The sequence below is a fragment of the Podarcis vaucheri genome (assembly GCF_965113315.1).
Source record: "Podarcis vaucheri genome assembly, chromosome: 1".
NCBI classification, from domain to species: Eukaryota; Metazoa; Chordata; class Lepidosauria; order Squamata; family Lacertidae; genus Podarcis; species Podarcis vaucheri.
The window spans coordinates 124,574,991-124,601,456 of NC_138759.1; the positions used below are offsets into that span (position 1 = coordinate 124,574,991).

A 26,466-nucleotide genomic window follows, 5' to 3' on the forward strand; every position below is an offset into this window, starting at 1 on the left:
CAGCTTTATACAACCTTATCCCAGGGTATTGTGATGTGCTAGAGTGTCATGGGGTCAACCCATCCTTGGGTTGCCAAGGCTGCTGTGCTTGCCTCCTTCATTTCACCTCTACTTGTAGGACACGCACAAAACCCAGTGGTTGTAACATCTCTCCTATGATTACCAGTGAATCTCTATTCCTTTGGTCTAAAGTTAGGCCAATGTGGTCATAAGGACTTCAGCAAAAGCGTTCCCGATGGGAGTTTTATTCTACACTGCTGTAGCCATCACAAGAAGTGAGGTTGATGGGGGAACATCTGGTGCCTCCACCTCGAAAGATCTCAGGTAGCTTGCTGGAAAACGTCTCCTCCTGAATTCCCAGAGAACTGCTGCCAAGATGGACAGTGCACATTCTCAGCTAACCTGGGTCATTTGAGTGCTTTGTTGTATAAATAACAATAATATTTTTACTCTGCCCATCTGGCTGGGTTTCCCTAACCACTCTGGGCGGCTTCCAACAAAATATTAAAAATACAATAAAACATCAAACATTACAAACTTCCCTAAACAGGGCTGCCTTCAAATGTCTTCTAAAAGTTAGATAGTTGTTTATTTCCTTGACATCTGATGGGAGGGTGTTTCACAGGGTGGGCGCCACTACCAAGAAGGCCCTCTGCCTGGTTCCCTGTAACTTCGCTTCTCACAGTGAGGGAACCGCCAGAATATTTCAGTTCTTATCATACAGCTGAACAGTTCACCACTTGAAATTTCTGCTCTGAGAGGAGCCAAGGGGGAATCCATGTTTATTATTGCAAGAAGGATTCATGTAAAGGTTGTTCCTCTATATACATTTTAAAGAAATTATTCTACGCATTAGTTTTTCTCATTATTTCCATTTGTTCATTTATTTTATTTCATAAAATTTATACATTGTAAAAAACAAAACCCCTCTCAAAGCGGTTTTCATATTATATTCTTTTAAATGATTTGCCATAGGTTAGATGTGTTTGTGATCTTGCTAACCCTTTATGTTTCCAGTGTCTGTGGTTCTTTCTTTCTCTCTGTTGCAAAGAACTCTGGGAGACCCCTTTGCATCTTTCCATTTGCAACAGCTCAAGGAAGTATGAGACAGGGTAAAAAGGTGCTAACTGAACTTGTAAGCTGGGCAGATTTGTTAAATTTCATACGATTGGTTTAAATTTGGTAGTAAAGCAGGCAATGGACAGGATCACGGCGTCTAGGCATACTGTCAATAAATTTAAAAAATTGGCAGCGGTAAGGTGTCGTCTTTGATGCACAGTCTTCATAGGAACAAGCCTATTCAGGCTTAAGATACGATTCTGCTGAACAACTTCTCAGCATCATTTGGTTCCTGTGGTGGAAAGGGTGGGCAGTTTTGCAAGATCACAGGATTTCCCAATGTAGCTTTATATAAAATGATGTAGCATGATCAGTGGCGTAGCGTGGGTTCTCAGCACCCGGGGCAAGGCAAGTAATTTGCGCCCCCTAACCCGTGGATTTTAGCACTCGAGTCTCTTCCGCCCCCCCCCAGATGTTGCGCCAGGTGCAGCAGGCCCCCCCTGCACCCCCCACGCTACGCCACTGCTCCCACCACAAGTCTTCAGGACAGCCATCCGAAGGCTGGTGCGGGGAGAAGGTCTCTCCGCCCCACCGCCAGGCTTCGGAGCAGCCATCCGAAGGCTGGCGCGGGGAGAAGGTCTCTCCGCCCCACCACCAGGCTTCGGAGCATCCTTCCGAAGCCTGGTGGCGGGAGGAGGTCTCTCCGCCCCACTGCCAGGCTTCGGAGGAGGTCCGAGGACAGTGGGGTTCCTGCTTCCTCGAGGAGGGCTGGCCAAACGCCCCCCCAAAATGTTGCGCCCGGTGCGGCCGGCACCCCTGGCACCCCCCACGCTACGCCACTGAGCATGATAATTGTTAAGTTGTGGGTGAACATATCAGACGACACAGCGATTCTTCAAACAGCTCTTGTTTATTCACAGCCAGAACAGAACTGAACTGAAGGGTTCAGTCAGCCTGCTTATATAGAGCTCCAGTACAACGTAATTGTAACAATTTTCTAAAACTATCCAATCACTGAACGTCACTTTTGATCACTTATTTGCATATCTATCTACAGTATCCCACTGCTGGCCCAGGGTGAGAACTTCAGTACATAACAATAATAATGTTTGTGCGTATGGCAGAGCTTTCATACTGAGATATGAAAGCTAGGAACTAAATAGCAGCTTAAACCTAGGATATGGGTGCCACAACGGAATGTCTAGGCGCACTTTTTTATAGAAAGAATACAAAGCTGAAAATGAATGAACGGCAGTTAAAATATTATGTTCATTTTTCACACGGTCTATTCCTTCCCCTGCCCACCCCCCTCGTATTCTTAAGAGGGTCTCTTCTCCAGTCAACAGAGAGTAGCTGGAAGCGGGGAGGCAGAAAAAGGTCGTCCTTTCCTTCCACTCTGAAGTTTTAACCTGAAATCTTAGGCATAGCACTGCGCCCAGAGCTCAGAAACTGCTTGCGCTAATGAAATTCCCTGTTGCAAAATGGGCCTGGAACAATGGGAGTTTTGAACGCTGAGGAAGAGTATCTTCAGGGTTTCTTCCCACCTTTACTAAAGTGTTTATTTCTTGTTTACTTTGCCAAGCAAGACTCTATTTGAAAATTAGGTGTACATAGAAGTAAGTGCAGATGGGATGCGGGTGGCGCTGTGGTGTAAACCACAGAGCCTAGGGCTTGCCGATCGGAAGGTCGGCGGTTTGAATCCCCGCGACAGGGTGAGCTCCCATTGCTCGGTCCCTGCTCCTGCCAACCTAGCAGTTCAAAAGCACGTCAAAGTGCAAGTAGATAAATAGGTACCACTCTGGCAGGAAGGTAAACGGCGTTTCTGTGCGCTGCTCTGGTTCGCCAGAAGTGGCTTAGTCATGCTGGCCACATGACCCGGAAGCTGTATGCCAGCTCCCTTGGCCAGTAAAGAGTGATGAGCGCCACAACCCCAGAGTGGTCCGCAACTGGACCTAACGGTCAGGGGCCCCTTTACCTTTAGAAGTACTGTTGTTTGCCCTACCAAGAGCATAGGCCCTAATCCTCTAGTTCAGGGTTTCCCAAACTTGGTTTTCCAGCTGTTTTTGGACTACAGTTCCCATCATCCCTGACCACTGGTCCTGCTAGCTAGGAATGATGGGAGTTGTAGTCCAATAACAGCTGGAGACCCAAGTTTGCTTTAGGAGATAGTGGAAGATAAATGTTATGTATTCAGTGGTCTGTGTTTGCCTGAGCTTGAGTCTGGTCTAACGATTCTGAACTCCTCTGTGTTCTGATTCAATACATGATATCCAGTCACAGAACATTTCAGGATTTGGGCCTCTGCCATTGGCCCTTAAACTCTGAGTCACGACTCGCAGCTTGGAAGTTCAGACAGCCAATCGCGTTGGGAGTGGGAGTGGCCCAGGCCTTCAGAAATGTACATAAGCAGCTGCTTTGCCCCTGTTGTCCAGTTCTGTTAGTTCAATGAAGTTCTCGTTGTTATCACCTTGTCTTGCCTCGTGGGAACTCACCTACACTTCAATAAAAATGGTCAGTTAAAACCAAAAGGTGTGGGAACAGGACTACCCCTTTAAACAGTTGCAAGGTAAAGTTTAGGTTAGGCTTACTGGTTGTAAGTTAAGAAAATGACCACTTGGTTGTCTGTTAGGCTCCCTCCAGATCTGTGTTTTGCTGCCCCTTGTTCATTTCGAAAGGTTTTGAGGGCCATGACATCATTCCAGGGTTTAGGCGAGTCCCCACGTATCCAAGTAGCACATTTCCCCCCCCACCTCCCTGATCTGGTAGAGCTCTAATCTTCTGGGTCAGGCATGGACTTTGTCTAGTCTTACCGATGTTTATTAGGCTGTTATGTCCACCTGCCCATTTCCTCTGTAGCCCAGAGCAGCAGGCCTGTTGCTTCCAAACTGCAATCCCTCTTGGCTGGCTACAACCAAGAATCCTGACACTGAAATCAGGCCCATTTAACAGAGCTATCTGCCTAGGCAGAGGATGGAGATGGCTTTGAACGTCCTGCCCAACATCCATCGCCGCGCAGGGCCAGACCCACAGAGACTTTCCATTCGGTCGGATCCTAGAGTTTCTATTGAAGTGGTTTAGTCATAAAAACGCCTTTCTGCAGAGGCAACCATCCAGCTTCCTGGCTTCACGGAACGATGGGAAATGAGGGGGAGGGGTTGGTTGGGGACGTGGAAGAAGCAGCAAGCTACATTTACGAAAGCCAATACCGGTAATTAAAACCAAAGCGGAGGAAAAAGAGCGAGAGAAGCAAGTATCCACTTCCAAAAATGTTAAGTCTAGGAGTCTGCATGCCACGAAGGCGATTATTTTAGCACAGGAGGAAAACCGAGCCACTGGCCAACTGTAGGATGCCACTTACTTTTGTGGGCAGCTTATTAATTCCAGGCACTTAACATGAATGAATCATCGCTACAGATGAACTCTTTGGTGCCCTTTTTAGCATGAGCAAAAACCGTACCAAGAAAGCAGACGTGAATGGTATGAGTGTTTTTTCCCTAGTTTTCATTTGGAGGTCAGAATTCCCCTTTCCTTCACCTTGCTCAGTCCCCCTGGAGAAATTCAGAAATGTTCCCCACCCCCAGTCCCTAATGGAACAGACATGCTGGGTGCAGCTAGACACACCAAAAAAGTGATTTGGTTATGGTTTTCCCAGTAGTGATGTATGGAAGTGAGAGCTGGACCATAAAGAAGGCTAATCGCCGAAGAATTGATGCTTTTGAATTCTGGTGCTGGAGGAGACTCTTGAGAGTCCCATGGACTGCAAGAAGATCAAACCTATCCATTCTGAAGGAAGGAAGGAAATCAGCCCTGAGTGCTCACTGGAAGGACAGATCCTGAAGCTGAGGCTCCAATACTTTGGCCACCTCATGAGAAGAGAAGACTCCCTGGAAAAGACCCTGATGTTGGGAAAGATGGAGGGCACAAGGAGAAGGGGACGACAGAGGACGAGATGGCTGGACAGTGTTCTCGAAGCTACCAGCATGAGTTTAACCAAACTGCGGGAGGCCGTGGAAGACAGGAGTGCCTGGCGTGCTCTGGTCCATGGAGTCAGGAAGTCGGACACAACTAAACGACTAAACAACAACAACAAAAAAAACTTCATACAGGAAAATCCCATTGGCAAATGATGCAACTCCACAGCGCCATCTGGTGCCACAGTGTTATAACACATATAAAACGCTTTATCTTTATGCATGTAGCTGAGTCCACTGTTAATGATGTGCATATGTATAAATATAATGGTTGTGGTAGTACAACCTGCAACATGCCCTAAATGTAGCAAAAGCCAGGATGGCTTCTGTAAATCTGGGACTGTCCCTGGAAAACAGGGACGGTTGTACATGGAAGATCAGCTTCTCATCTCTACGGATGTGTTTTGAGGTCCTTGTGTGACGGCGTTAGTGTAGAATTCTCTGTATGGTGCAAAATTCCCTCTAAGCACAGATAAAAGAAAATTGCCTTTGATTTGAGCACTGCTAGTGACAGTGTTGTTGCTTGACCTGAGAGTAAAATCAGGTATTATTAGAAAGTTTTGTTAAAAAGAAAAAGAGAAAGAAAGAAAGAAAGAAAGAAAGAAAGAAAGAAAGAAAGAAAGAAAGAAATTTTGAAATTTTGAAATATAATTGGGTGGCCCCTGGTGTGTTGCTGAGCAGAATGTATAAATGGTCTGCTTTGAGTCATAGTCATAACCGTGTTCCAGGGAAGAAGCACAGAAGCATAATGCTTAGAGCTAAATGGGTAAAGCTCAGCTTTGTAACAAGATCCATCCTCCCTCCCCGTTCCAACTAAATAGCAGGATATTCAACAGGAGCTCAAAACACAGCGTTCAGGTTAATCAAACCTTGCTAGGTATTGTGTTCAGTTGTGCCTTTCACTCAGCTTCGAGAGGCAGAACGGCGGCTGTTTTACTAATTGGTTTCTGAGGTACTAAGTGTCATTCAGTACAGAAAATAGAACTTTTTTAAAAAACAAACAACGTTCGGTCTTATTTTGCATTTTAATCACCTGTCAACTACTTTGACTCTAAATTATTTTTCAAGGTTAACTGTTAAGAATACAGTACGGTATAGCCCGAATATAGGCTTGTTCGTTTGTTTTAAACGGGTGGCGTAGGGACGTGGGTGGTGCTGTGGGTTAAACCACAGAGCCTAGGACTTGCCGATCAGAAGGTCGGCGGTTCGAATCGCGCAACCCCAAAGTCGGCCACGACTGGACCTAATGGTCAGGGGTCCCTTTACCCTTTATGCCATCAGTGAACTATTTGCAGGAGCATCATTGGTCACTGGTGAGGCTCTTCCGGCAGCAACAGGAATCCGAATTTTTAGTGTCATCAACCCAGCCCTGTTGAATGTTCATCTAAATGTCTGCTGAAAACTTTTCCATGCCACCAAGCTTAGGTAAAGGAACCCCTGACCATTAGGTCCAGTCTCGGACGACTCTGGGGTTGCAGCGCTCATCTCACTTTACTGGCTGAAGGAGCTGGCGTACAGCTTACGGGAGGCATGAAAAGGGCAGAAGAGAGGTTGGCTTCATGCAGACACAGTCTCTGGTTGGGAATTAACTCTGGAGAAGAGGGGACTTAGGCAGCTGTGGAGAGATGGGGACCGTCAGTTTCAGCAACTGTTTCATGGGGGCAAACCTACCGGAGATGAGCTCATTAGGCATGACACTCCGCCAAGTCTGTGAATATCACACTTTTCGTAATAAAAGAGTTAGCTCCAACTTTGAATGGTGTGATTGACTACTGGGTTGACAAAGTTCAAGAGTGACCAGAGCTGATTTGGTCCTGAAACCAGGGCTGAACTCAAACTGGAACGACTCCAGATTATCAGTTTCCACCCAGAACTGAACAGCCACCACCCTCTCAAGCACTTTCCCAAAGAAGGGTCGTGCTAATTCCAGTTAGATAGCTACGCAGTCATACTTGGGTTCACAAACCAGTACAGAGTGAAATATTGTTTAAGCCCATTGATTTGAGTGGATTGTTGGAAGTTCTTCCATTTCGCACCCATTAAAGACTTGTGGGCATATCAATGCTGAAAAGAAGCACAGTGCTCAGTGGATGCAACTTCCACTTTGCTGGTTGTGTTCTCAGCCAAATAGATCAGGTATTGCTTTAAAAACCTTCATGGCTTGAGAGCAGCAGATCTGAAGGACTCACTGGCTCCACAGAGATCTTCATTTCCCAGTTAACTGAGATGCGGCAGGCAGTTACCCAGGGGGAAGGAGCTACCCGGTGGTGGCACCTTGACAGTGGAATGCTTTATCCAGGGAGGATGCTCTATCCAGTGGCTAGACTGAGGTCATTTCAGCACCGTTTTCAAGGCTTTTAGTTCTTCTGAGGGTTTCACACAAGCTTCCTTTATATATCAAAATTGACTGTTTTGCGGGTATCTGGTGTATGTTTTCAATGTTTTTACTGTGTTTTTGATTGATTGGGTAGCGTAAGGCTGCCGTGGGAAGCTGTTGGATGGATGGGACAAAGATCCAAGAGAGAAAGTGCAAGGTGATTATGGCTGCGCTTCAGGCTTTCAGTTAGCCATTTTGCCCTTTCTTGGAGAAGGGAGAAGTAACCTGTTGTGGTTACCTAGCAACCGCAGCATCACCTCACCTGTGAACAACCTCATTTCTCTCCTTGGGGAAAAACGATGGAGAGAAGTTGTGTGTGCAGAGCAGAAACACACACAGGTAGTAAAAGGAAAGAGATTGTTCAGTCTGGTATTTTAAGGGAGCGTTGGCACTCATACCTGCATACTCTGTAGCTTTTAGAACCATAGAATTGTAGAGTTGGAAGAGTCCCTGAGGGTCAAACCGACCTGCAATCTCAGTAGCTGACCTCAGTCAAGCAGTCAAGCATTGGAGATATTTTGGCGTGATACCAGCTTAACAGTCTCCTAAGAATTATGGGAACTGTACTTTGGTGAAGATGCTCAGCATTCTCTGTTAGGGATCCCTGGCCTCTCTCACACAGTTGTGAGCCTGTGATGGAGATAGACCTGTAGAAGGATGAGGGATGTTTCTAGACACCCAGGCCCAGGAAGTGAGCTCTCTTTCTCTCTCTCTCTCTCTCTCTCTCTCTCTCTCCTTCTTTCTCTCTTCCTTCCCCTCTCTCGTCAGGAGAGCTTAAGTAAGCAAAGGACCTTCTCCACTACTGACCATGCCATACTGTACTCTGATAAACACACAAGATGTAACCGGCTGTACTTTTGAATAAATAAGGTATACTATTCATTGTATCAAATTGTAGATTTCAACGGAAGTCTCATAAAGTTCAACGAAAAAAGCAGAAGATCCAGTAGATCAGTTCATTCTCTAGTCAGTTCATGCATAAGGTCCATACAAGTATCTATTCCACCTGTCTGTTCAAAGAGTCCAATTATCCACATGAAGGGTTGTTACAGTTCCACATAATTCTTTCACAGAGTCTAAGACAAGGATTTCCAGAATATTAGCCTTGTTTCGCCATCCTAGGCCCAGGAGGTGAGCTCTCTCTCTCTTATTCCCTTCCTTCCTTCCTTCCTTCCTTCCTCTCTCTCATCAGGAGAGCTTAAGTAAGCAAAGGAGCTTCTCCACTACTGACCATGCCATACTGTACTCTGAATCTAGCTCAGCAAGGGAAATATTCACGAAGACCCACTTTCTGTGCCACAACCTATGCCCAACAGCAGGGTCAGCTGAATGTGACCCCCAAAGTAGGACAGCTTGCCCTTTAAAGTAGCTCCACAGAGCTCTTACGTCTAAGAGACCAACCATTTCCCACCTGCGAAACAAGAGACAGCAGTAACCGAAAACTACGCAGAACATTGCAAAGGAGAAGAGAGCAAAAGACTGAAAAGCGTGTTCCACCTCGCTGGCACATGACTCAAGTACATAAGACTCTGCGCAGGCATACATACAAAAATGCACACTTTGTCTTCTCTCGACGCATCGTAAGACTTAGACCCACTTCAAAAGGTGATGTCAAGATGGAGGGGGCTGCTGTTGATGGACTCTCCCTGTAGATCCTGGACCACTTCGACCCTTGGGAGCCTGCCAGCAACAGATGTGCACCTATGGATCTTTCTGCAGACATGCCAGGTGCCACCGATGCTCTCTGGCCAACTGAGCTGCTCTCTGCTTGCAGTGGAGAAGTTCCCGCTTCATTTTAACACACTTCAGCCAGCAAATTTGGGGGTTAGGATTGCTGTGTTAACAGGAAAGGGGGGAGACAGGGGTGGCACAGCAGATCAAGGACTTCATCTGAGGCCCAGCCAGTTCACACCAACCACGGAAGAAATCAAGGAGGTTTTCTCCCCTGCTTTTTATATATACAATTGCTTCAGTTTGGCACAGCTGAGAAACCCAGGTATCAGTCCTCTTTTTGAGATCCACAAGGCTTTACACACACACACACACACACACACACACACACACACACACACACCCTGTGTCTGCCAGTGGAAGTGTTCTAGTGTTCTGTCCTACTGGGATCTAGTGCTCTGCTAACTAGCAATTAAAGGTAAAGGGTAAAGGGACCACTGACCATTAGGCCCAGTCGTGGCCGACTCTGGGGTTGCGGCACTCATCTCGCTTTATTGGCCAAGGGAGCCAGCGTACAGCTTCTGGGTCATGTGGCCAACATGTGGCAAAGCAGAGCAGTGCACGGAAATGCTGTTTACCTTCCCGCTGGAGCAGTAACTATTTATCTACTTGCACTTTGACGTGCTTTCAAACTGCTAGGTTGGCAGGAGCTGGGACCGAGCAATAGGAGCTCACCCCATCGCAGGGATTCAAACCGCCGACCTTCTGAACGGCAAGTCCTAGGCTCTGTGGTTTAACCCACAGCGCCACCCATGTCACCAATGGCATACAAGCTCACAAATGACAGGAATAGCACAGCCATGCCAGGTGAAGATGGGCTTGCATGTTGCGCTATTAGCACTGCAATTGGGGCAGTGTGTCAGTGTGCAAAAGTGGTCAATTTAGGCGTCATCGTGAAAAATGGAAAGACCCATAGTTTTATGCAAAAGTCTTTATTTAACAATGCCCTCCTTATGCCTTCCATAAGTCGAAAAAAATACTTCAGCTTTTGTTATTGGTTTCACACAGAGCAGCATTACACAACATGCGGTACTGACAGATCCCCTGTGACCCCCCCATGCCATATTGTCCCCCCCAAAGCCTCTCCCAGGTATGCACTACAGTACTTGCATCACACTCAACACAACAACCTCCCCTTGTCTTCATGGTGGCCCATTTTCTTTCTACGTGGTGGTTGGCATGTCGTTCTCTGTTGCAGCAGGAGTGGCTGGGTCAGGTTCTGGGGCATACTGGTATTTGTTGACAAAATGGTCCACGAGACGCTGCCTGGTTGCTGCCACTTCTTTCTCATAGGCATTTATTACACTTTGCCCAGTTTTGCTCTGGAGGAGAAAGGGGGTAGATTTTATTTACCATATTTTTCGCTCTATAACACGCACCAGACCATAACACGTACGTAATTTTTAGAGGAGGAAAACAAGAAAAAAATATTCTAAACGAAACAGTGGGTGAATGATTTTTGTGGTTCATGCTGTGGCCACAGACATGTGATCTGACAGTGAGTTTGGAGTAGCCCAATGCAAAAATCCTGAGGATCCATGTGGATTCATGCTTTGTAACCACGGAGGAGGGAAGGAAGGGGAACCATGGATCCTTTGCTCACGACTGCAGCAGATCCCCCCCGCCACCCGCAGGCATTCGCTCCATAACACGCACAGACATTTCCCCTTACTTTCTAGGAGGAAAAAAGTGAGTGTTATGGTGCAAAAAATACGGTAGTTGCCGTTTTTGAAGTTAAATACCGCAAGCAGCTTTGCAAGATATTGCAAGATACTGCAAGGAGCCTGGAACTGCCAATGCCACATGCTCACTGTTCCTCTGTGTGGGGTGGTTGCATCTGAAAATGGGGACTTCTGACACGCTGCCCAGAGGAATGTGCACACAGTTGCTATGAAAGGGGCACCTTGCACACCTCTGGGGTGTGTGTGATAAGGGGCACTAGAGAAGCGGTACAGGGAACCAAAAGCATGAAGTGCAGGCGGCAAACATTTTGTGCATGTCCGATTGATATGCAACTGCCAATGCGCAGGTCATTTTGGAGCTGGAAGGGGGCACTCTTATCCACAATCCACCAATAATATAATAATAATAAAATTTTATTTATATCCCGCCCTCCCCAGCTGAAGCCGGGCTCAGAGCAGCTAACAACAGTAAAAGTAACACAGTTTACATAAAATCACAATCAATTAATTAAAATACATTCCAAAATCAGTTCATTCTAAAATCAATTCTGAATCAAATTAATGGCAACCATTGGGCTAGAGTTCTATGAGGATTACAGAAGGAGAGAGGGGGTCAGACTGTGCCTTGGCCAAAGGCCTGGTGGAACAGCTCTGTCTTGCAGGCCCTGCAGAAAGATGTCAAGTCCCGCAGGGCCCTAGTCTCTTGTGACAGAGCGTTCCACCGGATTGGGGCCACGGCCGAAAAAGCCCTGGCTCTGGTTGAGGCCAGCCTAACCTCCCAGTGGCCTGGGATCTCCAAGATGTTTTTATTTGAAGACTGTAAGGTCCTCTGTGGGACATACCAAGAGAGGCGGTCCTGTAGGTACGAGGGTCCTAGGCCGTATAGGGCTTTAAATGCCTGCAGGGGCCAGGATAGGAACTCCCCTGCAAAATGTTGCTGCCTGTTACTTCAGACCAGTTGTTCCAGTGGCAAGATTTTCTCCAACCCTTTCCTACTTGAGTTAGGGTCAGAGCTCTTTACCGCTGAATCAGAGCCAATGGCAATCTGCTGAAGACCTGAATTGCTGTTTGCCACACCTCAGCCTTAAGAAGCGGGGCGTTTTCTCAGGGAAAACTCGAGTTAAAAAAGGAACATTCAGAAAACATGGGCCTTTGCCTGGAAGGCACATGTCGGCCAATTGGTGTCAAAGAAGGATAGAATTTTCTTTATGTATGCTACGACAGCAGCAGGAATACTCATCGCAAAGTATTGGAAGACACAAGATCTACCCACCCTGGAAGAATGGCAGATGAAAGTGATGGACTATATGACACTGGCTGAGATGACTGGCAGAATCCGCGATCAGGGAAAAGAGACGGCAGAAGAAGAGTGGAAGAAATTTAAAATCTATCTTAAGGACTATTATAGACTTGATGAATGTTAGAATGTCGAGGTTTTGAGAAAGAAAGGGTTACAGCGATATAAGATTAGACTGAAGGAAAGATTAAGAAGACATACTGTATGTTTGACAGATTTAATCGGAAGTTGCTGGGAAACTTTGGACATTGGGATGCAGAAAGGGGAGGTATGGGGGAGTCTGAGAAATGAAGTTTATGAAAAAAAAATTATGAAACTATATGTGTTTGTATGTCTTTTTATATGTTCGTAATGTTTAAAATTTTGTAAAACCAATAAAAAACTATTTCAAAAAAAAAGAAGAGAAAAAAAGGTAAGTATGGACAAGCCCTTAGACACAGAGATGCCAAGATTTACATGAGCTAGTGGACAGCCAAAATTCATTTTGGTGCAAATTTCCAAAGCCCACAGATATCCCGTGTCTTTACTTACAAGAAAGATCCTGACCCGCTCCATCTCTAGTTCGTAGTATTCTTCAACTGTCAGGTCGTCAAAACTCTTAGAAAGGGACAAAAACCCACAAGAGTCTCCGGCACGCTTAGAGTGCTCCAGCCTGCAGTGGGAACAGTAAGATGGCAAGTGAGCAGCTTAAGAGGACCAAGAGAGATTAGAGGATTTTTGTCCTCGTCCCTCCCTTTCACTTCAATAAGATAATAAATAATAATAATAATAATAATAATAATAATAATAATAATAATAATAATTTATACCCTGCCCATCTGGCTGAGTTTCCCCAGCCACTCTGGGCGGCTCTCAATCAAGTGTTAAAAACAGTATAGCGTTAAATATTAAAAACTTCCCTAAATAGGGCTGCCTTCAGATGTCTTTTAAAAATAAGATAGCTGCTTATTTCCTTGACATTTGATGGGAGGGTGTTCCACAGGGTGGGCGCCACTACTGAGAAGGCCCTCTGCCTGGTTCCCTGTAACCTCACTTCTCGCAATGAGGGAACTGTCAGAAGGCCCTCGGCGCTGGATCTCAGTGTCTGGGCTAAACGATGGGGGTGGAGACACTCCTTTAGGTATACAGGACCGAGGCCATTTAGGGCTTTAAAGGTCAGCACCAACACTTTGAATTGTGCTCAGAAACGTACTGGGAGCCAATGCAGATCTCTCAGAACCGGTGTTATGTGGTCCCAGCGGCCACTCCCAGTCACCAGTCTATCTGCCACATTCTGGATTAATTGCAGTTTCCGAGTCACCTTCAAAGGTAGCCCCACGTAGAGCGCGTTGCAGTAGTCCAAGCGGGAGATAACTAGAGCATGCACCACTCCATGGGCAGGTAGGGTCTCAGCCTGCGTACCAGGTGGAGCTGATAGACAGCTGCCCTGGACACAGAATTAACCTGTGCCTCCATGGACAGCTGTGAGTCCAAAATGACTCCCAGGCTGCACACCTGGTCCTTCAGGGGCACATTTACCCCATTCCGGACCAGGGAATCCCCAACACCCGCCCACCCCCTGTCCCCCAAAAACAGTACTTCTGTCTTGTCAGGATTCAACCTCAATCTGTTAGCCACCATCCATCCTCCAACCGCCTCCAGACACTCACACAGGACCTTCACTGGTTCTGAATTAAAGGAGAGGTAGAGCTCTCTACCTGTAACGATTGAGATTGGTGTAAAGATCTGTAACGATTGAGATTGGTGCTTTTCTAGCTAACCTGCATTAGCCAAGGTGCAGGAAGAGAGTGTAATCCAAATAGAAAGGCAGTCTTATCCACGGATCCCCACTTGGTATTTCATACAGTTTTCACCTTGGGCAATTGCTAGGCCAGAGAACCCCGCTGGGTCTTTCTTACCAGGGATCGTGATCTGGCTCCCAGCCCTCCAACTCTATTAAGCAGAAGAAACACTTTGCCAGGTCAGGCTCATTTGCTCCTGGACAGTGGATCAAGCCAGCCCTGGCCATCTGAATGAGAAGAGCAGAACAACACGCTGAAGACATTGGCAGGGAAGCTATATTGTGCAACGTGGGGTGATTCTTGCCATCCTGACACCTCGGGCGCCTTGAATGTGCCACTCTTTAGACTCTGACAGCTTAGATTATTTTCTTCCCCATGCTGAAAGTTAACAAATTGTTTTAGAAAGTCAGATTAGGTAGGTTCACTTTTAAATGCAAATTGAATCACATTTTGCCCTCCTTCTCTGCTTAGCCAAGGTACCTGAGCAAAGCGTGCAAGTCCTTCCACATAAAAATCCCCTCTTGGTCTCCTCTCCACCTCTCCCCACCCCCTGGGATCCTTTTAGGGAAAGAAGGAAGCTTTTTTAGTCTTTATGGTTAGACATTCGGGAGGCAGAAGTCCTTGCTAATCTACTTCAAGTCACTGAGATCCAGCAGCAGATCCCCATTTATCTTCTGCCCACTCCTGACCTATAGGGTTTGTAATAGCTAGAAAATAAAACCTCTAGGATTTGTAATAGCTACAAGGTAAAACCACAGTATGATGCAGGATTTTGGCGTAGGCAGGCGAGCAACAGAGCGTACCTTAAACCCTTTTCATCCTTAACCTGCAAGAATACTGTCAAAAGAGACAAGCAAAAATGCTACTGAGATGAGATAAACTCTCTTTGGGAATTTAAGGAGTTTTGCTCACTTAAAAAAAACCAAAACCCTGGACCTTCTTCAGGATAGTCTCCATCCCAAAACCACTGAAAGACAGCCTCAAAGTAGAATCATACCGCCCAATCTCATGAATAAACCAAGACTACAAGATACTCACCTCAGTCTTGGCCAACCACTTAAAAAATTTCCTACACAAGTTAAAAGCCTCAGACCAGACTGGCTTCATCCCTGGTTGCAATATAGCAGACCCCATTACTGAATCTGATTGAACACAGCAAGGCAACTAAACTCCCACTGACAATCATGTCCCTAGACATCCTCAAAGCTTTTGATTGCTTAGAGTGGTAATACCTATTAGCAGTGCTAACTAACATGAAATTTGGTCCTAACTTCTTACAAACCCTCAAACAAATATACTCCTGAGTCTCAGCAAAATGCAGGACTAACAGGATGGATGCCAATACCATAGCAATCCAAAGAGGCACAAAACAAGAATGCCTGCTATCTCCCTTCCTATTCATCCTGGCTCTGGAACCCTTAGCAATCCAAATATGAGCAGCCACAGACATCAAGGGAGTGGAAATAAAAGGCAGAACCTATAAATTAGGGCTCTTGGCAGACGACTTAATGGTCACAACACCAGACCCCATAAACACAGCAACCTCCCTAATCAGGGAACTCAACACATTTGCAATGGTGCCGGGCCTACAGGTAGATTTTGCAAAGTCCGAGGCTATGTGTTTCAACACACGGCCACCCTGCCCAAAAATAATTTGCCAAGATAAAACTTTGTTGCACCAAGTTCAGATACCTAGGGGTACAAATAACCAGAAACCTCAGCAAATTATACCTTCACAACTACAACCCCTTGTGATGACAGATCAACAAAGACCTGAAGAGATGGAACAACACCAACTTCACTCTCTCAGGCAAAATAGCCATGATCAAGATGATCACCCTCCCAAAATTAACCTACCTATTCCAAACCCTCCCAATCAGGATTCCCCCAGCCCAGCTTCGCAAATGGCAGAAAAAATCACTCATTTATCTTCTCACGCAAAAACAAACAAACAAGAATAAGCCCCAAATACCCGCAACTCCCCTCCCCAACTCAGTAGCACTTAAGAAGAGGAGTTTGGATTTGATACCCCGCCTTTCACTCCCCTTCAGGAGTCTCAAAGCGGCTAACATTCTCCTTTCCCTTCCTCCCCCACAACAAACACTCTATGAGGTGAGTGGGGCTGAGAGACTTCACAGAAGTGTGACTGGCCCAAGGTCACCCAGCAGCTGCATGTGGAGGAGTGGAGACGAGAACCCGGTTCCCCAGATTACGAGACTACCGCTCTTAACCACTACACCACACTGGCTGACCTACAAAAGCTGGTTTTCTTATGTGATTGATGAAGTAGACCTACACTTTCAGGAGTACACTTGCAGTTCTCTTTAAAAGGCCAGCATGCAAAGCTGCTCAAGCGATTCTCATAGTAATGCATGCTTCTATATTCAAGCAAGCACTTGGAGTTTGAGTTGACTTTGTTCAGCACAGTCTCCATTTCTGTGACTCCTTAGCAGCGTTTCCCCTGTCACGACTTACCTCTTTATATATAAGGCACTGCAAGAAGCTGACTTGATTGGTCTCCCCTGTGAACATCAACGTAAACGAGCGAGGGGGAGCCCCACCCAAAGCGATCTGCAGTTGTCGAAAAAGGAAAACTGTGGCAAAAAAATTAAAAGGGATAGCCCAGCAGCCAAGTCCTGTTTGGTTTGTTCTGCTCAAATACTTTCTTGAAAATATTTTTACTCTGCTTTTCAGCCAAAAGAAAAGGCTCCTGCAGTGACTTAGCATGATCAATAATAAGCTTATGCTTACAATAACACACACACACTACACAAAAGGAAAAATGGCTTGCTGGGAGAAGGAAAAAAAAAAACCCTCAGGCACTAGTTTTCAGTTACAAGGTTTCTGTAAGTTTTCTTTCTGGTACGAAGGGGGGAAGCCAGCTCACTACAACTGTCCTTTCTTTGGCTGATTAGTCCAACCATTTAGGGACTGTTTAGGGAAGTTTTTAATGTTCAATGTTTTATCGTGTTTTTAATTTTCTGTCGGGAGCCGTCCAAACAGGCACTTGGAGTTTGAGTTGCTCTCGCCCAGGGAAGTCTCCATTTAAGAATCCAGTTCTGTGACTTCTTAGCAACCTTTCCCTGACATGACTTATATTTATAATCATATAGATATGATTCTATTCTGTGAACTGCCCTGAGACTCCCAGGTATAGGGCGGTATATGAATTCAATAAAATAAAATAAAATAAAGATAAACATGAGAGCATTGGGATTGGGGGTGGCAAAGGTGATGATAGTAGGATCTTGTCTCCTAATTTCCGTTACTTGCACAATCTTCTATCTAGCTCAACTGGTAGAGAATGAGGCTCTTAATCTCAGGGTTATGTGTTTGAGCCCCATGTTGGGCAAAATATATTTTCATTGCAGTGGGTTGAACTAGATGACCTTCCAACTCCACAATTCTACGATTCCTGGTCAAGTTCCTACATAGATTGTTCTCGTTATGAAGATTCAGGAGTTGTCCTGTGGTTCTGAAAAGAAATTGTATCTGGGATTTTATTGAGCTGTGTTTGAGAAATGCTTATTAAAGGTGCGCCTTCCCTTTAGCCATTCATTTGCTTCCCTCTGGTGTTGAAATGTGCGTATTGCTCTATAACAGCCTTCCAGGATGAGGATCCTGCAGGTGTTGCTAAATTACAGCTCTTCCCGTTCCTGAATTTTGGCCATGCTGCCTAGGACTGAAGGGAGCAGAAGTTTTAACACCATTTGGAGGGCCACAGGTACTCCACCCCCATTCGTGCAACTGTGAGTAATAATACAAAAGGGACAAATACGACCACAATGTATGACTTCTTAGCAAATTCTAGTTACAGGTAGGTAGCTGCATTGGTCTGCCGTAGTCGAAACAAAATAAAAAAATTCCTTCCACTAGCACCTTAAAGGTAAAGGGACCCCTGACCATTAGGTCCAGTTGCGGGCGACTCTGGGGTTGCGGCGCTCATCTCACTTTATTGGCCGAGGGAGCCGGCGTACAGCTTCCGGGTCTTGTGGTCAGCATGACTAAGCTGCTTCTGGCGAAACCAGAGCAGCGCACGGAAACGCCGTTTACCTTCCCGCTGGAGTGGTACCTATTTATCTACTTGCACTTTGACGTGCTTTCGAACTGCTAGGTTGGCAGGAGCAGGGACAGAGCAACGGGAGCTCACCCCGTCGCGGGGATTCGAACCGCCGACCTTCTGATCGGCAAGTCCTAGGCTCTGTGGTTTAACCCACAGTGCCACCCACGTCCCTAGGAGCACCTTAGAGACCAGCTAAGTTTGTTATTGGTGTGAGCTTTCGTGTATCTGAAGCAGTGTGGATGCACACGAAAGCTCATACCAATAACAAACTTAGTTGGTCTTTAAGGTGCTACTGGAAGGAATTTATTTTTATTTTCTTAGCAAATTGGAATAGTTAGGTGGCCAAAGGCAAATGTAGAGATTCTTATTTTTTTAGGAAGTTCTTCTTCTTTTTAAAAAAATATTTTTATTGAACAATTTCAACATAACAAATTATCAGTTAGGACGTTCTTCAAATAGATTGCTCCTGTTCTATTCCTGTCTCGGCTCCTAGGCCAGGATCCGCCCCCCCCCCACGCCCGATTGTTTATTCAATTTGCTATATCTTTCGTTGCCACATGAAGCATATGATAAGAGAGAAAATGGCCAGGCCACAATGGACTTCCCTCCCCCACCCAAAAAACCCCTCTCCCCTCCGCTACTAACATACTTTCTTTGGTGGCACTTTCCACCAAGCTCCCAGACAGTGGAGAACAGTGGACTGTGGCACTTTTGTATGTGTTTTTTAAATAAATGTTTTTATTACATTTTACATAATAAATTTAATTTCAACATATCTTTTTTAAAAAAATAATCTGTATCAGTTTCCCACATAAACATATATACATAGATAACAAGTCATACAAAACAAAAGCAATAAAAGGAAAGGGGAAAAGGAAAAGGAAATACAATATATTACAATTAAATAATTACAATGCAAAACTTCCAATCATGCTCATTATACTGCTTATATTGTCAATGTTTCCTTGCACAGATTTGTATTATTTCATATTATTTTTATATAATCCGATACAATATCTAATACGCTTTTTGCTTACAAGTATCAATCTAGTTCTGCAAGTATGTTGTTGTTTGTACAATACAATTTTAGGTATTCCTTAAATATTTTCCATTCTCCGTATACTTTCTGGTTTGACACTCCTCTGACTCTTCCCGTCAGTTTTGCTAGTTGCAGGTACTCTATCATAAGAGTCTGCCACTCTGTTAGCGTTGGTAGTGTTTCATTTTTCCAGTTTCTTGCCACTATTATTCTAGCTGCCGTGATTGCATACATGAACAATGGTCTTATAACTTAAAAAAATTCTATTGGTTGTTGTTGTTGTTGTTTAGTCATTTAGTCGTGTCCGACTCTTTGTGACCCCATAGACCAGAGCACGCCAGGCACTCCTGTCTTCCACTGCCTCCCGCAGTTTGGTCAAACTCATGTTAGTAGCTTCGAGAACACTGTCCAACCATCTCATCCTCTGTCGTCCCCTTCTCCTTGTGCCCTCAGTCTTTCCCAACATCAGGGTCTTTTCCAGGGAGTCTTCTCTTCTCATGAGGTGGCCAAAGTATTGGAGTCTCAGCTTCAGGATCTGTCCTTAGTATACCTATTAAGAAGATCTCTGGTCTTTCACTGTGAATGTTGTTCCAAAATTCACGGATAACTACACAGTTCCACCACATATGAAAATATGACCCTATGCCCTTTTTGCATCTCCAGCATGTTGGTGACCTGCCTTTATACATTTTAGCAAGTTTTAAAGTGGTATGGTGCCATCTGTATAGCATCTTCATAGTGTTTTCCCTGAGGTTGTAGCAGGATAATTTGAACATATCAGTCACCTTCACATGGAGGCACTTTTGAAAGGGAGCCGAGCTCAGCTTCCATCCATAGTGGCTGCCAGCCAACGTAAGTTACCCAAAACGAAATGCCCTTGCCCATAGATCTTTGAAATCTGCAGGTTTTATACATCGGCCATCATACCCAAAAAATTCATGAGAGCCTTACAAGATCAGTGCACATTCAGTAAATGGTGTCCATATGATTATGTCTCTGTGCACATAATACCCTTCAACATTTATCTGATGAAAATCAAGGACATCCTATTCTATTATTATTATTATTATTGGGACATGGGTGGCGCTGTGGTCTAACCCCCTGAGCCTCTTGGGCTTGCCCATCGGAAGGTCGGCAGTTCAAATTCCCACGACGGGGTGAGCTCCCGTTGCTCTGTCCCAGCTCCTGCCAACCTAGCAGTTCGAAAGCACACCAGTGCAAGTAGATAAATAGGTACCGCTGCGGTGGGAAGGTAAACAGCGTTTCCGTGCGCTCTGGTTTCCGTCACGGTGTTCTGTTGTGCCAGAAGCAGTTTAGTCCTGCTGGCCACATGACCCGGAAAGCTGTCTGTGGACAAACACCAGCTCCCTCGGCCTGAAAGCGAGATGAGCGCTGCAACCCCATAGTCGCCTTGGACTGGACTTAACTGTCCAGGGGTCCTTTACCTTTTTTACCTTTATTATTATTACAGTGGTACCTCAGGTTACAAACACCTCGGGTTACAAATACTTTGGGTTACAGATTCCGCTAACCCGGAAGTAGTACCTCGGGTTAAGAACTTTACCTCAGGATCAGAACAGAAATCGCGCAGCAGCAGTGTGGTGGCAGCGGGAGGCCCCATTAGCGAACGTGGTACCTCAGGTTAAGAACGGTTTCAGGTTAAGAATGGACCTCTAGAACATATTAAGTATTATTACCGGTACTACTACTACTACTACTACTACTACTACTGTTAACCCCATAATTTTCATAGTGAATTGGCTACTTGCAGAAGACCATTGTACTATATGGCAGACCAGTCTGGATTTGAAAGGAGGTGGGGAAATACAATATCACAATGAGTAGATCTAAGCCTAAGGTGTTTACCTCATCAATACCTTATAATGTCGATATAATCAATATACTGCCCTTCAGATATTCTTGGACTTCAACTCCCATCTGCCCCAGTCAGCACAGCCCATGGTCATGCTTGGTGGGAGTTGTAGTCCCAGCAACATCCCGAGGGCACCAGGTTGGCTAACCCCAGATATGGTGCATATTACACCATCAACACCGTTGCCTTTGAGGAGAAGAAACCTAGCAACATCTACTGCCATCCTTTTACACTAAATGTTGTTTCGACCAGTTGAGAAATTTCCCTTTTTGAGATGGTTTTGAGTAACAGTTTAATAATAATAATAATAATAATAATAATAATAATAATAATAATAATAATATCTTTATTGTCATTGCCCCCTCTCGGGGACAACGAAATTACTTGGCTGCTCCATCCACCCAGGTAGGGCACTCCACACAAAATCAAAACAACTATAAAAACACTAATTAAAACAATACAGTATAATACAGCAAGGAAGATTAGATGACTTTCAAAGTCTGGGCTTCCCATTCAGGGCCGAGATCGCTCTGGAGAAGAAGCTGTTCTTAAGACGGCTTGTTCTTGTCTTCATCATCCTGTATCTCCGTCCCGACGGCAGGAGCTCGAAGAGACAGTGACCAGGATGCGATGGATCTTTTACTATGTCCAGTGCCTTCCTATGGCACCTTGTGGCATAAATCTGCTCTAAGGTGGAGAGTGGGCAGCCAACAATGCTCTCTGCTGCCTTAACAACCCTGCACAACCCCAATCTGTCCTGGGTAGTACAGCTTCCGTACCACACACATAAGCCATAAGTGAGCACGCTAGAATATGGTTTAGTTGTGGTTTTTTTGGTCCATTTTGAAAAGTCTTCTGTTTATAGGGTGAAATGGAAGGAAGCAAACATACTTTCGAGATGAAGGTGGCAGTGTGTGCTGCTGGATGCAAAACGCCTTCTGCAAACCCTCCCAGACTCAGTAAGAAACAAATTGTTTTAAAGGTAGAACTTAATTAGCCGACGCTTCTCTATTCCAGCCCAGCTTCTTCGGGTCCCTAGTGCACTCATTGGGCTTGAAGCTCCCCACCCCCACCCCCATTTTCAGTGCAAGTGTGTGAAGAATGACTGTCACATCAGGTGGACATGACAGCTCCCTACTGACTGCTGGAAGCAACTCCAGAGGAGGCGGCTTTTTATTCCTTTGCATCACCACCAGGAAATCGCTTCTCGGGCATTAAAAACAAGCTATTGGAAATGTAGCAAATGAAATGAAATGAAATCAAGCCCATAAGCTTGCTGGTACTTTTGCTGACTCTCATCTGCTATATGAAAGGAAATCAAGCCTTTGGTTTTTCAAATGTGGTGTGTGGGTCTGTAAAACCCACTGTTCAGCTAAGCTTTGTTAAGACTGTGAGTGGTTCCCTTTTGCATCACCCTCATGTCGTTGCATTTATAGTGAAAATGCAGTAGCCAAGTCCAGGGGGCGAGGTGTTTTGGGGCTCTCTCAATATCTGTGGGCAAGGGGCTGAGCCTTCTCAGTGTGGAGGGGGTGGAGGAGGCACCCTACGGTCGGCAGTAGGGATGCGGGTGGCGCTGTGGTCTAAACCACAGAGCCTCTTGGGCTTGCCGATCAGAAGGTCAGCGGTTTGAATCCCAGCGACGGAGTGAGCTCCTGTTGCTCTGTCCCAGCTCCTGCCAACCTAACAGTTCGAAAGCACACCAGTGCAACTAGATAAATAGGTACCACCGTGGCAGGAAGGTAAACGGCATTTCCGTGCACTCTGGCTTCCGTCACGGTGTCCCGTTGCGCCAGAAGCGGTTTAGTCATGCTGGCCACATGACCCAGAAAGCTGTCTGTGGACAAACACCAGCTCCCTCAGCCTGAAAGCGAGATGAGTGCCGCAACCCCATAGTCGCCTTGACTGAAGTTAACCGTCCAGGGGTCCTTTGCCTGTTTACCTTTATGGTTGGCCTTCCCGACCATCGACTTCCTCCAGTCGCATGTGTGACGTGTGTGTGCCATCACGCATCAGTCAGAGGTCCAACATTCTGGCGCAAACCTCTGAGGAGCCCAGTGTGCCAGTGATATTGCATATGTGAGATGGGTTCTCCCGATGTCGGGGGCCAACTTGGTGCCTCTGGCGTTCCCCATATTCTGGGCAGGGACAGCAAACTCATTCTCTGATACTGTGCACACATTGCCAGCTAAAAATGCAGCTGGGTTCTTCGCTTTCTCAATTTGGACCCAAGCTGGTTGGGGGAAGGAAATGCATCAAAATGCAATCAAAACACCCCTACCTGGCCACAGTGATCCATGTGACGGTCACCTCCAGGCTTGACTACTGTAATTCGCTCTACGCGGGGCTGCCCTTGAAGTTGTCCCAGAAACTCCAGCGGGTGCAGAATGCTGCAGCGAGGCTCCTCACGGGGTCTCTGCCATGGGAGCATATTCACCCAGTGCTTTTCCAGCTGCACTGGCTCCCAGTGCAGCACAGGGTCAGATTTAAGGTGCTGCTTTTGACTTTTAAAGCCCTTCACGGCCTAGGACCCTCGTACCTATGGGACCGGCTCTCCTGGTATGCCCCACAGAGGACCTTAAGGTCCATATATAGCAACACCCTAGAGGTCCTGGGCCCTAAGGAAGTTAGATTAGCCTCAACCAGAGCCAAGGCCTTCTCAACACTGGCTCCAGCCTGGTGGAACGCTCTGTCTCATGAGACCAGGGCCCTGTGGGATCCGATCTCTTTCCGCAGGGCCTGTAAGACAGAGTTGTTCCACCTGGCCTTTGGCTTAGAATCAGTTTGATTCCCTCCCCCTCTTCCCCCCCCTTTCTCCTCCTATGAAGAGACTGCTCCCTAATTGTTTTAATGTTGTATCTTAATCTTTTAACTTGCATTATAATCAACTTGCTTTTATTATTGGTTGTTAGCCGCCCTGAGCCCGGTCTTGGCTGGGGAGGGCGAGATATAAATAAAAATTTGTTTGTTTGTTTGTTTGTTTGTTTATTATTAATATTCCATAAGGAACGACAGGATAGATAAGGATTGTGGCGAAGGTCAGATGGTCACTGATTACCAAACCAGCAGTGGCAGTGCACTGACAGCAGAGTAAACGATGCCCAAAACAGCATCATTCGTGCAGAATTGGGAGGTTATCGGCATTCTCAGGGGGAGCCTTGAGGTTTGCAGAAGTGCAAAACAGTCCTTCTCAGAGCTGGGCTTTCCAAGCAGCTGTCTATGTTCTGTTATGTGGAACAGGATTCCTGCTGAGCTATGATACACACCTACTATCTGGGAACGACAGAGGGCACTTGTGTTTCAACAAGTTTTTCCAGCTGGTTGAAAAGGTCTTTTGCTGTAGGTGCTCATTTTGTATAATTTTTTTAACCTATCCAGGTGAGGTGGGGGTGTTGTTTTGTTTTAGAAACTATTTTTTGTGTTGTTTTTAATGTCCTGCAGCCCAGGTGGTGTGCAGACCCTGCAACCAGTGGCGTAGCGTGGGTTGTCAGCACCCGGGGCAAGGCAAGTAATTTCTGCCCCCTAACCCGTGGATTTGCGCCCCCTAACCCGTGGATTTGTGCCCCCTAACCCTAACCCCCAGATGTTGCGCCCAGTGCAGCTGCCCCCCCTGCACCCCCACGCTACGCCACTGCCTGCAACATTTCTCTGTTGAAAACAGGGACCTCCTATAGCATAATACTGTACTAATACTAAGAATTTTATTATTCATACCCCATCCATCTGGTTGGATTTCCCCAGCCACTCTGGGTAGCTTCCATCATATATAAAAACATGATAAGCGTTAAACATTAACAAAACTTCCCTATAGAGATGGCTTGGGGGGTCAGATAGCTCCATACCCTCCAGCATTTCTCTAATGAAAGTAGGGATGCCTGAAGGAAAAGTAGGACATTCCGGGATGAATTAAGAAACTGTAATGGCTGTAATCCATGGGACTCTTGAGAGTCCCATGGACTGCAAGAAGATCAAACCTCTCCATTCTGAAGGAAATCAGCCCTGAGTGCTCACTGGAAGAACAGATCCTGAAGCTGAGGCTCCAAAACTTTGGCCACCTCATGAGATGAGAAGACTCCCTGGAAAAGACCCTGGTGTTGGGAAAGATGGAGGGCACAAGAAGAAGGGAAAGACAGAGGACGAGATGGTTGGATAGCGTTCTTGAAGCTACCAGCATGAGTTTGACCAAACTGCGGGAGGCAGTGGAGGACAGGAGTGCCTGGCGTGCTCTGGTCCCTGGGGTCATGAAGAGTTGGATACGACTAAATGACTAAACAACAACAATGGCTTCTCTAAATCTGGGACTGTCCCTGGAAAATAGAGGCACTTGGAGGATCTGCAAATGTATTGCTCTGCTTTCCTTTGAACCACACCAACGAGGCCAAGATGGGAGTCTTGACATCTGGGCAGCCAGGGACCTCTATCCACGCTGCCCAGGCTTGCACACCTTGGAAGGTCACTTCAGTGCTGCTAACACAGCGGTTTGACTTCACACCCAGAGGCATAGTCCATTGTCTCTTGAGGAAGAAGGATTGCCAAGAACATATGGATGTGTGTATAACAGCCACATGGCATGGCATCATCATCATCATCATTTGTTGAGTTTATATACCGTCCTACACCTGGAGATCTCAGGGCGGTTCACAGAAAATATCACAACGTATATAATTAGAATAAAAATAACAACCCAATAACACCCCCCCCCCAAAAAAAGAGCCACATTTAAAAAGGGCATAGGATGTCAAACAGATCAACCAAAGGCCTGGTTAAAAGTTTTTGCCTGGCGCCTAAAGGTGTATAATGAAGGCACCAGGCAAACTTCCCTGGGGAGAGCATTCCACAAATGGATGCCACTGCAGAGAAGGCCCCGCTCTCGTGTTGCCACCCTCCGGGCCTCTCGAGGAGGAGGCACACGAAGAAGGGCCTCAGAAGATGATCTCAGGGTCCCCGTAGGTTAACATGGAAAGAGGTGGTCCTTGAGGTACTGCGGTCCTGAGCTGTTTAAGGCTTTATAGGTCAAGACCAGCACTTTGAATCGGGTCCAGAAACTAATTGGTAGCCAGTGCAGTCGGACCAGGACCGGTGTAATATGTTCAAACCATCTTGCTCCGGGGAGCAACCTGGCTGCTGAATTCTGCGCCTGCTAAGGTTTCCGAACCGTCTTCAGAGGCAGCCCTATGTCTAACGCATTGCAGTAATCTAACCTTGAAGATACCAGAGCACAGACAACAGTAGTTACGCTATCCCTGTCCAGATAGGGGCAAATCTGACGGAAGGCTCTCTGGGCCACTGAGGCCACCTGAGTCTCAAGCGACAGCAAAGGATCCAGGAGTACCCCCAAGCTACAAACCTGCTCCTTCATAAAGAAGAGAAGGCCAGTCTTACCCATAGAGGCTAGTGGCGCAGGGCACCAGGGTGCCACGTTCCGCAGGGCACCAGAAGGCTAAAAGGGGAAAAAACAAGATGACACCCGGTGGGAGCGGCGCACGCACCCTTGCTTGGTGCAGGCCCGCTCACTTGGTGTGCTGCCTGGTGTGGCCACCGTCGCATGAAGTGGCCAGCTGAGCTGGGAGGCGCCGCGTCCAGCCTCCGCCTCTTC

General features: G+C 46.3%; 1 protein-coding gene across 1 annotated transcript; it reads right to left on the minus strand.

Annotated features, from left to right (window-relative positions):
- Positions 1–9,883: 9,883 nt before the first annotated feature.
- On the minus strand, positions 9,884–16,332 carry LOC309525081 (baculoviral IAP repeat-containing protein 5.1-like; the record flags this gene model as incomplete). Its single annotated transcript, XM_082210456.1, has 4 exons — positions 9,884–10,460; positions 12,649–12,769; positions 14,016–14,125; positions 16,195–16,332. The coding sequence occupies 4 exons, from the start codon at positions 16,330–16,332 to the stop codon at positions 10,302–10,304; spliced, it is 528 nt and encodes a 175-aa protein (XP_082066582.1). The 3' UTR covers positions 9,884–10,301.
- Between the last annotated feature and the right edge of the window lie 10,134 nt (positions 16,333–26,466).